Source organism: Acomys russatus, chromosome 32 (genome assembly GCF_903995435.1).
Source record: "Acomys russatus chromosome 32, mAcoRus1.1, whole genome shotgun sequence".
NCBI classification, from domain to species: Eukaryota; Metazoa; Chordata; class Mammalia; order Rodentia; family Muridae; genus Acomys; species Acomys russatus.
The window spans coordinates 48,181,101-48,195,164 of record NC_067168.1 but is presented as its reverse complement, the minus strand read 5'-3'; the positions used below and the strand labels follow the sequence as shown (position 1 = coordinate 48,195,164).

General features: G+C 45.9%; 1 protein-coding gene across 1 annotated transcript; it reads right to left on the bottom strand.

Moving 5' to 3' along the window:
- Positions 1-6,120: 6,120 nt before the first annotated feature.
- LOC127184164 (zinc finger protein 35-like) lies at positions 6,121-12,232 on the bottom strand. The gene is made up of 3 exons (XM_051140408.1): positions 12,089-12,232; positions 11,057-11,201; positions 6,121-6,790 (listed from the first exon to the last, which is right to left on the bottom strand). The coding sequence occupies exons 1-3, from the start codon at positions 12,230-12,232 to the stop codon at positions 6,204-6,206; spliced, it is 876 nt and encodes a 291-aa protein (XP_050996365.1). The 3' UTR covers positions 6,121-6,203.
- Positions 12,233-14,064: the final 1,832 nt, after the last annotated feature.

Here is a 14,064-nt window from a genome sequence, read left to right as displayed (position 1 = left end):
CACAAGCCACCCACACACCAGTCTCAGGGAGATGTCGATGGGTTATTTGAATGCCTTTTCCAAGCTGATCGATCAGGGCCACAGCAAGGACTCGGGAGCCTGACTGACATCAACCTGGTTTAAGGGCAGAAAGAAGCCAAGAAGGGACAGCCGTACATTTTGGCTAACTGTACAAAGCGGTATTACATTGTTGGCTAACTAGACAAACTATCCTCAGGTAACCTTTAAGCTGACTGGTCCCAAGTGAGGTAGGTAAGTAAGGTGGTGGTTAGGGTCCCTCAGAGAGTACATCCAAAGTGTAGCCATGTGTTTAGGTAACAAACGTGCAGCCAGGGAGTGGCGAAGTGTGTAGATAGCAAAGCATGAATTATGACATCCTTGAGTCATCTAGTGTAGGTTGACTTCACCCCTGGCAGAAAATGTTATTGGCAGCTATGAATAACTACTTCTAGGAAGCAACAGTAAAAAAGGTAAAAAATATTTAAACTTAATTTTACCTTATAAACAAAATGGAAGCTGAATATTCGAGTACAAAAATGGCTGCAGCTATGTTTCAGAGCAGGCTTCGCTGGGCGGTGGTGCCGCACGCCTTTAATCCCAGCACCCGGGAGGCAGAGGCAGGCGGATCGCTGTGAGTTTGAGGCCAACCTGGTCTACAAAGTGAGTCCAGGACAGCCAAGGCTACACAGAGAAACCCTGTCTCGAGAGAAAAAAAAAGTAGGCTTCAATAATCTAGGCTTCAACAATTTGACTCTTGATCCAGGCATGGTAGCACACACCTGTAATGCCAGCACTTGGGGAGACAGAGGCAGGCAGATCTCTGTGAGTTCAGAGCCAGCCTGATCTATAAAGCAGGTTCTGCACAGCCAAGATTACACAGAGAAACTGTCTCAAAAACAAAACAAAAAGAAAAAATGAGAAGAAAAACAGTTAGACTCTTGAAGGCTTCTCTGCCCCAGCCACACAGAAAGACTGTAATTTATTTTATATGCTTCAAGACATCAAACCTCTGAGCTACTTTACTATCTCTCAGCTACACATCCCAAGTTACTTGCCCATAAGTAAGCTGTCCTGTCTGGGCTGGATTAGCTCCATCAGGCCATGTGCCATGATCCACTCTGCCCTATGGCGACTTCCTCCTCCCCTGCTTCCTCTTCCTCTTCCTCCTGCCTCATGGTCTTCTCAGACCCCAAGCCCAGGACCTTAATCTCTGCCTACCGCCCTTCTACCCAACCCAGGCTGTCAGCAATTTTATTAGCCAATCAGAGATAATTGGGGACCAAAGTGACACAGCATCGCTTAATGTACATGAGGGTGTGCTCATCTGGGGTGTAAGCAGATCTTGGGGGAGGACAGTAGTAAACATTCGCAGCACCAGACCAATCCTAACATGAGTTCTCTGGTGTTGAACAAGGAATGTGCTGACTAAAAGCCTCCCCACTTTCCTGACAGGGAAAGTCTTCAGTATGAGTTCTCCGATGTGTAAGGGATGAGCTCTGAGTATGTTTTTCTAAATTAACATTTCCAAGGTTTCTGTGTGGAGGGAGCTGAATGTTTAGTTTGGTCTGACATTTCAGTAGTGTGAATGTTACTTGTTTTACACTAGTCTGGGTTTTCTTCTCTTAAATGTTTGAAATGTGTAACAAAGCTTGAAGTCAAAAGAAAGATTTTCCATACATTTTATTTGTTACTAATTACTTCAGAAGGGGATCCTTGTGCATTAAAGCTGTTCTCCCCACCACCCCTCCTGGAAATACATTCACCGGAACCCTCTCTGAGAGTTTCCTTCATGTCGCCACATGCATATTTTTTTCAAATATAAAATCCTGATATTCATTTTCTAGAAATTACTTCACTGTTATCTCTAGTGAATCAATCTGAAAAATGCTCCCCTCTGAAGGAACATTTTTCTTCCAAAATGAAACAAAAAGAATCAGTGAGTAGCTCAGTGCAGGGGAAGGAGGTGGCACTGAAGCACTGGAACTCAACTTCCACAGGCTCAGTGCCTGAAACACAGAGCTGCAACTGAAGGGAGAGGTCTTCAGGATGATGTGCTTGCCACCCATCAGTGAGCAACCTCCACTGAATGGGCAACATAGATTCCCAGGGAGTAGGAGGATCACAGTTAATGGAGATACATGGAAAACCACATCACAAGCTAAAATTGATGTAAAACAGGTCAGGTGAATGGTTTGAATTCAGAGTGGATAGTAAAAAGTATGAAAGGGAGCGTGCCACAGATGAGAGGGAAAAGAGAGGACAGGGTAGGGGTGGCCACAGGGGTGCCCATCTAACCTTCTCCAATATCCCTAAAAGACTGCAAGTGTTCCCCAAGCTTCACCCAGTTTGCTTACATTTTCCCAATGCCTTCTTGTCAGCCATTTTTTCCCCCAGAATATTCATGCACCTGGACAAAATCCTCTTCCATTTGTTGCAGGACATTTGATCCCATTGTGAACCCCAAGCTTGTGAACTGTAAAAATCTGTTTCTAGTTGTGGAGTGGCTCAGCCCTAGCATACCCTTTAATCCAAGAACTTTCTGCTTATTGTAAACAGGTGTTATGATGTGGCACACACCTTTAACCCATGAGCTAAATAAAGTTAACCCTAGGTCAAGAGGTGGAGCAAGAAACCAGCTGACAGGGATTACACAGCAAGGAAAGACATGGAGAGAAGGGTAGGTAAGACAGTGTGGAGAAGAAAGGGCTTTTGGCCTTTTCCTTCTGGGACATAGGCTGAGACGTAGAAAGGTCAGCTAGGTGCTCTTCCTCCCTGAGCTAGCAGGTTTTCACCCCAAAATCTGGCTCCTGAGTCTTTACTGGTAAAATCAAATGATTATGATTTTCTTAAAAAAAAAAAATCCATTCTCTTCCACCTTACTTTCTTGCATCTTCAGCAACACAAATATTATTGTTTTGATAAGAAAAAAAATGTCAAGTTTGGAAACCAGAGAGCCCTGCTCATAGGAGAGACAATAGTAGAAAATGGAATCAGAAAGACAATAAAGAGCTGCTTTCTAGGACAAATACATAACAACTCTACAATACTTCTCAAGATAACAATAAAAATCAGGGTTGGCATGTAGCCTTCTAAATTTATAAATTACATTCGTCAGCTATAGGCATAAGGTTATTGTGTAATTCAAATGCCTATTTCTGTATCCCCCATATCTGGTTGCAGTCCTTGTTCTGAGAATCTCCTGTCTCAATGTTGTATAAACTCTGCTCCCCAATTGTCACCCCCCCCTTTTTTTTTTTAGTTTTTCGAGACAGGGTCTCTCTGTGTAGCCTTGGCCGTCCTGGACTCCCTTTGTAGACCAGGCTGGCCTCGAACTCACAGTGATCTGCCTGCCTCTGCCTCCCGAGTGCTGAGATTAAAGGCGCGCGCCACCACGCCCAGCTCCAATTGTCCCCTTATGTGCCAATAAAGCAGCTTACAGATAATTCCTGAGCAGAGGAGAGAAGAGGGCTGTACTTCCTGCCAGCCAGAAGAGGAGGAGTTAATGGAGGAAGTAGGGAATTGAGGCAGAGACAAATGTCCAGGAGAGACCAGGAAAGAGCTCAGGCAAGGAAAGCTACAAAGCATCTCTGGGTTGTACAGTGGGAGGAAGGTTAGAGGGTTAAGAACAGAGTCATAACTGTTCAGTTCTTCTGCTGTAAAGCTGATTTAAATAATATAATAGAGTTTCAATTATTTGTACAACAGCCAGAACTTATATAGAATCTAAACTTAAACAGAACAGTTTCTTAGATCTCTTCGTAACTGGACAAAGTTTCTAAGGCAGAAGCTCACAGCTTCCTGACTGGATTCCCCCTCAAGAGCAGCAAGACCTCAAGCTGGCTGCAGAAAACCAAAAACCGGCACAAACCCGAGGCATAGTTCTTTTTTTTTTTGTTTTGTTTGTTTTGTTTTTCGAGGACAGGGTTTCTCTGTGTAGCCTTGGCCATCCTGGACTCACTTTGTAGACCAGGCTGGCCTCGAACTCACAGCGATCCGCCTGCCTCTGCCTCCCGAGTGCTGGGATTAAAGGCGTGCGCCACCACGCCCGGCTGCATAGTTCTTTTAGGAAGCCTTTGCTAAGGGAAAAAAATAAAGTAGCTCTTTGAGATAAACAAGTTTCTCAAAGCCACTTTCCTAGCCAAGGCAGGAAGGTAAACAAACCCCTTCGAGAAGTTCTTTCTGGACTCACTCCTGCAGGCCAGAGGAGCAAACACTGGTAAACCAAATAACTTCTTAGAATAGGTTTGGTGTCAGGGTCCAGTTGGTGGGGGGGGGGGGGGGGAGCAGGCAAAAAGCCTTTCATGGAAGCAGGAGCCAGAGACAGACTGGGAAGCCTCCAGCATCTGAACTGGTCAGGTCTAGAAGGGTAGCTGGGTCTAAGAAAGTAAAGTCCTCAGGAAGAAGTACTGAGATTAAACATTATTTTCTATGTTGATAAAGACAGAAGACATAGTAAAGTCAGTACTTCTGGATTATATCCTCCTTGGGAAAGATCAAAATAAGATAGACTTTTGATCTCAGCACTCGGGAGGCAGAGGCAGGCAGATCTCTGTGAGTTCGAGGCCAGCCTGGTCTACAAAGTGAGTCCAGGACATCCAAGGCTACACAGAGAAACCCTGTCTCAAAAAACTAAAACAACCACAAAAGAGAAAAGACAGACTTGAAAAACGAGACTGAGAAAGTAGATGTTAAAGACAGGAGAACAGAGGTTGGAGGAATCTTTGAATCAAAATAGGAAATCTTTTGAGAAACCTAATCTGGAACTTACAGTAACACCAAGAAGGGTTCCAGAGGAGGAACTTGGCTTGAAGAAACTGCAGAGTGGCAGCCGGTGCGATGCGGGATAGACAGGCTTCGGCTGTGGGCTAACATGGTCAGACAGGGCATCGTGTGTGCATTGCCAAGGCTCCATTACTGGATGGAGGTGTATATATGCTAAGGTAGAAATGCAGGCCCTGTCTGGTGCTGTCCTGGGACTTGGCACTGCACGGACGTTTACAATGGGACTTCCCCTCACTTGCCTTTCATTACACCCATCTGGCCTGTAGGCTTTATCTGAGTGTAATCTTTAACTGGACATGTTAACTTCTTCCACAGTATAAGCAATCAAACAAACAACTAAGGTCCGGGGATAGAACATTTTGGAAGTGCTGGGCTGTGCTGCTGCATGCCTTTAGTCTCAGCAGAGGCAGGCAGATCTCTGAGTTTGAGACCAGCCTGCTCTACAGAGTTCCAGAATGGCCATTATCATAGCCCAAAAGTTAGAAAACTTTGGTTTTACTTCAAGGTCAGGAAGCTAGCTATGTATTAAATCATCTGTGTAGCTTTTCTTAACACATGATTGGGTTTGTAATCTATGGCACAATCATCTATAACAAAAACATATAATCCATCTGCTCCCATACCACCTTCATTGCATGATTTCATCTGAAGCTTAGCAAGTCCGGGACCAGAACGTACATGAGCGGGGAGGACCCAACATTCTGTTCAGAAAACTTGACTGCATAGGGTACGGTTAAAACAAAGTCCTTGGCTTTCAGGCGTCAAAGTTTTATTTTCTTTAAATTAGCCTCTGAAATGTGTGTGTTGACATTACCTTCCATAAAAATAACTTTAAATGTATAGACCTCGTTTAACAAAGGAAGAGTACGTAGCACAGAGGGGCCCACCACGGCAGGAACGGCCCTCTGCCCTGCTACTCAACAACATGGGTTCTGTGGTGCCGCATGAGGTGTGAATTAGAGATGAAAGCAGCACCGCACTTGGCACACTCATACGGCTTCTCCCCGGTGTGCGTCCGCTGGTGGACGGTGAGGCTTGACCTCTGTCTGAAGGCCTTTCCACACTCGTTGCATGTGTAAGGTTTTTCCCCATTATGGATTCTTTGATGACTTAGTAGGTATGAGGAACAAATGAAGGCCTTCCCACACTCATTGCATGTGTAAGGTTTTTCCCCATTATGGATTCTTTGATGACTAAGTAGGTATGAGCTACAAATGAAGGCCTTCCCACACTGGTTACACATATACCGGAGATCTCCACTGTGAATCCTCTGGTGGACAATAAGGTAAGAGAGCTGACTGAAGGCTTTCCCACACTCACTGCAGTCGTAAGGTTTCTCTGAAGTGTGAATTCTCTGGTGCAAGATAAGCTGAGAAAAACAACTAAAGGCTTTCCCACAATCTTTGCACTCATATGGCTTCTCACCAGTATGGCTTCGCTGATGCACAATAAGATTTCCACTGTGGGTAAAGGCTTTGCCCACAGTCACTGCAGGCAAAAGGCTTTTCCCCAGTGTGGATCCGCTGGTGGGCAATGAGGCTCGAGCTTCGAGTAAATGCTTTTCCGCATTCATTGCATTCATAGCATTTCTCAGTAATATGGACCTTCTGGTGCCGGGCAAGCTGGGAGCTGTAACTGAAGGCTTTCTCACATTCACCACACTTGAAAGTTTTCTCTAAGGAGTGGATTTTCTGATGCACAGTCAGAGTGGCTTTCTGGGTGAAGGCCTTCCCGCATTTTGCACAAACATAGGGTTTCTGTCCAGTGTGGATCCGTTGGTGCACAACTAGGTTTGAGCTCTGAATGAAGGCCTTGCCACACTCATGACACTCAAAGGGTTTCTCCCCAGTGTGGATCCGTTGATGTACAACAAGGTTTGTGCTCTGACTGAAGCTTTTGCCACACTCACTGCACGTGAAAGGCTTCCGCACAGGCTGTATTTTCTGGTTTTTCACAAGGCCGGAGCTAAGGCACTTTGTCCCTCGAGACCTTTTAGGTCTCTGCTCTTCTTCCTCTCTGAGGCTTCTGAAGGCTCTCTTTTCCCTTATTCTCTGCCTTTTTAACTCGCTCCCCCTTTCACAAGATTCTCCTAGCTTAGGTCCTTGAAGGTCACATTTCTGGATTCTTCCTAAAATCATGGAGGGCTTTTTATCACACACCTCTGTTTTAGGAACCAGTAACTGTAGGTTCTTGGTCTCAGTCCCTGTACCAAGAAACAGAAAATACAAATGTTAGTTTCCTCAGGCCTAGAAAAAGAACAGGCTCATCAAGGCCACCGGAAGAAAGGACTTCACGTTTCCACACTAACTTCATCAAGGAGGGACGCCACACCCTAGGCGGGGTCTGTGCCCAGAGTCTATTATGGTTCCAGTATGAGTGTCACATGTAAGGTCAACTGCTGGGTGCTTGGCCCATAGCTGGGGATGCTTTGAGGGAAGTTCTGGAAACTTGAGGCCCTGGTCCTGGTCCTCCTGAGGTGAACAAGTTCATCTTCCACACAACCCTGCTGCCATGTTCTATACAAACTACTCTCAACTAAAACCCCTGGTTGTCATAAACTAAACAAAAAATTCCTTCCTTATTTCTGTCAACAGCACCAGGCTCTTAACCAGAGCAATACCACTCTGGTTACCTCAAGGCAGGTCTCACAACTGGGACCAATTAGGAAAGATCCAGCCCTCCCTCAAAATTGCCTTTTTTTCTTGAGCTGCTAGTGTGGACTAGCACAGAACCAACCAGTTAACCATGGACAATTCCTACACATCAACAAAAGGCCTTCCATGGTAGCTTGTGTGTAGCAAAGGGAGGAAATAACCTGGGCATGGTGACACACTCCTGTGACCCCATCTGGGCATAATGACACACACCTGTGACCCCATCTGGGCATGGTGACACACACTTGTGATCCCAGCTGGGCATGGTGACACACACCTGTGGTCCCAGCTGGGTATGGTGACACACACCTGTGGTCCCAGCTGGGTATGGTGACATACACCTGTGATCCTAGCTGGGCATGGTGACACACTCCTGTGACACCATCTGGGTATGCTGACACACACCTGTGATCCCAGCTGGGCATGGTGACACACTCCTGTGACCCCATCTGGGCATGGTGACACACACTTGTGATCCCAGCTGGGTATACTGACACACCCCTGTGATCCCAGCTAGGCACGGTGACACACTCCTGTGGTCCCAGCTGGGTATGGTGACACACACCTGTGATCCCAGCTGGGCATGATGACACACTCCTGTGACCCCATCTGGGTATGCTTACACACTCCTGTGATCCCAGCTGGGCATGGTGACACACTCCTGTGACCCCAGCTGGGTATGCTGACACACACTTGTGATCCCAGCTGGGCCCGGTTACACACACCTGTGATCCCAACAATTGGGTAGCGGGGACAGGAGGTCACCCTGGGCCACAGCAAGTTCCAGGACAGTCAGGGTTAGACAGTGACTTTGTCTAAAACACAAAACGTAAATGAAAAGCCCACCAAGGTTGGGGAGATGGCTCTGCAGTTAAAGACACTGGCTTCTTTTCCAAAGGACTTGAGATGAGAAAGCCAAGCGAACACTCACCTAACTACACCCAGAGACCCGGGAGGTGTTCATAGAATATCTCTCTTATTTTTACTCCTTTTCCCCTTGGTACAGAGGATTCAGTGACAATCCTCAAATGTGTTAAATGTGCTCTACATGTCCTTGCTACTCAACCCTGGGACCCATGTGAAAGCGGAGGGGCAAACCTGACACCACAGATTGTCCTCTGACCTCCTGATGTGCACTGTGGTGTGGGTACACACACATATACACACAGTAAATAAACAAAAACAGCTGGGGCTAGGAAGAGAGACACTTTCACCAATCAAAACAGCAAACCTTAATAATAGTAATAGTAGTAGTAATAATAATAATAATAGTAATAATTATGATAATAGTAATAGATTTACCTAAGGGAGGAGAACATCTTACTGTTTTAGTCTGTGCTGTCTCTTACAATCAGATAAGCTCAACATTTCTATCTGCTTCTTGGTTAAATTTTACTCTCTGTACATCTGAATTAACTCAGCCCCCCAACCCAACATTTCTGTTTTGTGTGTATGTACACACACCACAGTTTGCATGAAAGTCAGTGGACAGCTCAAACAAGCTGGTTCTCTCCTTCTACCGTGTGGTCCCTTGGGACAGACCGCAAGACAACAAGCTTGGGAACAACTGCCTTTACCCTAAGCTACCTGACAGCTCTGAACTAACCTGAGGTGTATGCCGTCACGGCCAGTGCCCTGAACTAACCTGAGGTGTGTGCCGTCACGGCCAGTGACCTGAACTAACTTTTTCTTTCTTTTTTTTTTATTTTATTTTTTTTGGTTTTTCGAGACAGGGTTTCTCTATGTAGCCTTGGCCATCCTGGACTCACTTTGTAGACCAGGCTGGCCTTGAACTCACAGCGATCCGCCTGCCTCTGCCTCCCGAGTGCTGGGATTAAAGGCGTGCGCCACCATGCCCGGCTTGAATTAACTTTTTCAATTACTTTTCATTCTAATGATTTGTAGTAACTCCTTACATGTTGAAGGTATTTTTTGTTTCTTTTGAGACAGGGTCTTACTGTGTAGCCCTGGCTGGTGTGGACCAGCTATGCAGATCAGGTTGACATCAAATTGAGAGAGATTCAACTGCTGCTGCCTCCACAGCACTGGGAAAACAGGCCTCAACACCGTGCCAGACTCTAAGAATTCTAAAACTACATTTATTGGGGAGTGGAAGTAGCATGCAAGTGTCGCTGTCAGAGGTCAACTTGTGGGAGTCAAAGCTGTGCTTTTCTTCTACTACGGTGGGTCTCAGGGGTTAAACGGAGATCACCAGGCATCTTTACCTCTTGAGCTGTTTCATTAGCTCTAAGTTACGAGTTTTTAAAGTGATTTCATTTTATGTAATTGGAGGGTTTTTAAAAAAAGATTTCATTTTTTATTGTGTATATAACATTCTGCCTGCCTATGAGCCTGCCTGCAAGAAGAGGGTAGTAGATCTCATTATAAATGGTTGTGAGGCCGGGCGTGGTGGCGCACGCCTTTACTCCCAGGACTCAGAGGCAGTTGGATTACTGTGAGTTTGAGGCCAGCCTGGTCTACAAAGCGAGTCCAGGACACACAAGGCTATACAGAGAAACTCTGGCTCAGAAATGAATAAATAAATAAATAAATATATAAATGTTTGTGAGCCACCATGTGGTTGCTGGGAATTGAACTCAGGACCTCTGTAAGTGCAGACAGTGCTCTTAACCTCTGAGACATCTCTCCAGCTCCTACACTGGGGTTTTGCCTACAGGTATGTCTGAAGGAGTCAGAGCCTCCAGAACAAAACTGAAAGCTAGTTGTGAACTGCCATGAGACTGCTGGGAATTAAGCCCAGGTTTTCTGGAAGAACAGCCAGTTCTCTTAACTGCTGAGCCAATTTTTAAGTCTTAAAAAAGGAAAACTTCAAGGCTGAGGATATAACTCGACTGGTGAAGTGATTGCCTAGGGTGCTTGATGATTTGGGTTTAATACCCAGCACATACACCAAGCATGAGGTGCCTGCCTGTAATCCTAGCAGTTGGGAACTGAAAACAGGAGGTCAAGATTCAAGTTCACAGACCGGCGTGGAGGCGCACGCCTCTAATCCCAGCACTCAGGAGGCAGAGGCAGGCAGATCTCTGTGAGTTAGAGGCCAGCCTGGTCTACAATGCGAGGCCGGGATAGCCAGGGCTACACAGAGAAACTATGTGAAAACAAAAAAAATGGCTGGAGAGACGGGTGAGCTGTTACGAGCGCTGTCTGCACTTCCAGAGGTCTTGAGTTCAATTCCCAGCAACCACATGGTGGCTCACAAAAAAAAAAAGATTCAAGTTCAATCTTGGCTATATAATAAGCTTAGGGCCAAGCTGGGCTATGACACCATTCCAAAAAAAAAAAAAAAAAAACAACACAAAATGCGCAGCATCTTACCCTTTGCTTGCTACTCATCAATAGCCACAAAACACAGGGAGACCTGAGTTTGCGCGTGTGCAGACATTAAAAGTGCTGAGGGAGGCGTACAATTCAAAAGTGAGCCTAGACCTTGCCTGCTTGGTCTTCAGACCGTACAAAATCAGCCACTCTCTGTGGCACTCACCATATGAGCACTCACAAAGGCTGACACAGTCAACGCCTTAATACTGTGTCATTTAAGAAGAAACACCAGATGCCCACCACACAGTTAATGTGACTGAGATCAGGGAGCTGAACGGTACCTAGCAGGGTTGGGTTCCCATGAGGCTCCAGGACTTCACTCTTGGCCAGGGTCTCTGTTAACGAGGAGCTCCCGAGGGGTGCAGCCGCCGACACCTCCTGTGTTGCTTTTAGGACCACTGCCATATCCCAAAACATTTTCTGACCCTAGAAACAAGTGGGCAAGTTTGTTTAGGAGGGGACCAAGGACTGAAGCACTCTGCACAGCTGTGGGACAAGAACACATTCCTGGAGCCCGTGGACAAGCTGGCTAGCTCCCTGACCTGCAAACACATCCTGGTTAGCAGGACCTCGCCTAGACGGGTGGGGCGTGGCTGTGAGCCGCTCAGGTAGGTGATGCCGTGCTTGCTGCACACCACAGAAATCAGGTGTGCTGCCACAGACCTGAAACTGTGGCAGCCGGAAGCAACTGCAGCAGGATCACAGTGTTAAGGTCACCCCTGGCTAACAGAGTTTGAAGGCGGCAGCAGGACACATTTGCCAGAAGAATATTCTGGGCCCCCAAAATCACACCAACCAAGCTTCTGGCCATGCTCTCATAGAGAGCTCTGGGAAGACCTTTGAACAAACCTGGGGTGTTTGAAACCATGGAGGGCAAGGCAAAGTGTAGCCATGCACGCCCTCAATCCCAGCACCTGGGTAGTGAAGGCAGAAGGCTCAGGAGTTCAGGCCAGCTGAGCAGTCGCTGCAGCAGCTTCCCAGGCCTCCATTCAAACAAGCCCCAGGCTGCAGGCACTGGGCTTGAGTGTCTGTAACCACACTTCAACCCAGGCCTCCCTCCCCTGAATCTGGTTTGACCAGAACAGAGAATAGCGTGGCCAACAAGACACTGTAAAGCTCCCAAGCCGTACTTAGCAGTGGCTGCAGGTTGCAGATGTACAGACAATACCAACACACCAACCTGGAGGGAAATCCTCTCTATACGCCAAAGGAACAAGGCCAGAGCCCTCCTCAGGAAAAGGAGTCTGCAGGCTTGGCAGGAGTGTGCCTGGGAAACTGTCTGAGGTCTGCGGCCCGCCCCCATCACCACTTACCTTCCCCTTCTCCTCTGATGCATCAGTGCTTAAGTAAGCACCTTCCCCGGATGCCTGACTTATGACACGCTCCTGCTCCTGCTCCTGCTCCGCCTCCGCCTCCTCCTTTTCCACCTTCACGGGGCCCCAAGAGGCTCTGTCCATGGTCTCTCTCAATTCTGCACTCATCTTCTCAGCTCAGAGGCGGATCTTCGACAGTGCAGGGACACCCACCCAACACCTGCCAAGCCGCATCTAATCTCCAGGCTCTGAACCTTTCGAGCTTCTCCGCAGTGCCAAGACGGGGACTGTTCGCTGCAAAACCAGAAAACACAGTTAACACCAAATACGCTTTCGTATGAATAAAAGCCCACTGGTTGAGTTTACCAGTTCTTAGCTAGTGGTCACAGTAGAAGCATAGTTTTCTCTTCTTCAAATGATAGGGGTCGACTGGAAATACATGACAACGAAACAGATGTAGAAGCCATTTTTTATTTCTGATTAAACACTTATCATTTTGCCTGGTGTGGTGGGAAACAGCTTTAATCCCAGCACTGGGGAAGCAGGGACTTGGTCTGTATGGGCCATCCAAGGCTGCACAGTGAGACGCAGTCTCAAAAGACAAACAAAAGAAAAAAAAATCAGTCTAATTCTGAAAATGTGTGGTCCCATAGTAAGACAATAATTATTTTCACAGGGTTGGAGTTTTTCCTTAATCTTTTTTTTTTAATATTAAAGTTTTTACAGTTAAAATATATCTGTCTCGCTCTATTTTTTGTTTTGTTTTTGTGTTTTTTGGGGGGGCACAGGGGTGGGGGGCAGAGTTTCTCTGTGTACACCAGGCTGGTCATGATATCAGAGATTTGGGTTCCTCTGCCTCTCGAGCATGGGACTAAAGGTGTCAGCCAACACTGCCCAGCTAGACTGATTTTTTAAAGAGGGATATTACAACCAGTTTACTCAGGTAATTAAGCTTTTTTCTTTCTCAAGTCTCTGATGGGGTTGAAGACCAGATACTTTAGTCTTACAATTAAGCTTAGTTGTTTAGGGGTTCAGATGTCTTTAGGTCTAGAGAGAGGTTTTGAGTTAATAATGACAAAATATGATATTGATTTGCATTCTGAATTCTAGACTCACCAAGATAGGAAAGATGTTTTCGTGAATTTTCCCAAATACAAATAACCACCACACGATGAATATAAAATTTACATAATTCCCAATTGTTTTGTGGTTCTTCTGCTGTATGTAGTTTATTTTATTTATGTGTAATAATATAAATGTATATGTAAAAAGAGAAATATCAAAAAAGATAAAAAAGGGACGTTACAAAGAGTTATTACTAAAGAGAAAAGAATGATTATCTCAGAGGGTATAATTACAAATATTGTGAGGTCTTTTTTATCTCTAGCATTTTAATAGCTCCTATTCTTCCAGATTTTATAGACCAAATATTGGTCATAAAACAAAATTATTCACGTTTCCCTTGTCTATCCTTGTTTTTAATTGCTACACAATCATCTATAATTCAGTCTCACTGAACAGGTTATATAAACATAAAAGTGTGTCCCACACACTCACATAAACACATACAGAAGTGTGTCCCACACAGACACTCACATAAACAAACACATACTGAGCAACTAGTGACCAGACTGAGTGACAGCCTGGTCCCTGTGTGCACCTTTGATCGCACTTGCATAGGGCTCACCACGCTGTTCTGGTGTTTTCTGCAGCGCTGGGAATCCATCCAGGGGCCCAATGCATACTAGACAAATGCTCCACCACTGAGGTACGCCCTCAGACACAACCATTCCGTGACTCGATTGATAGTCTTCCAACATATAGAGAACATACAGAACATATATACCTCATTCTGGCAGTGCACCCTAAATTTTCTTCACCACGCCCTGTTTACCACCTTTTCTTTAGTAATCATGGGCTCTGCTGCTGCTTTGGTCACAGCTGTTCCCTGCACACATCGTTCTTTTGTCCTGTGC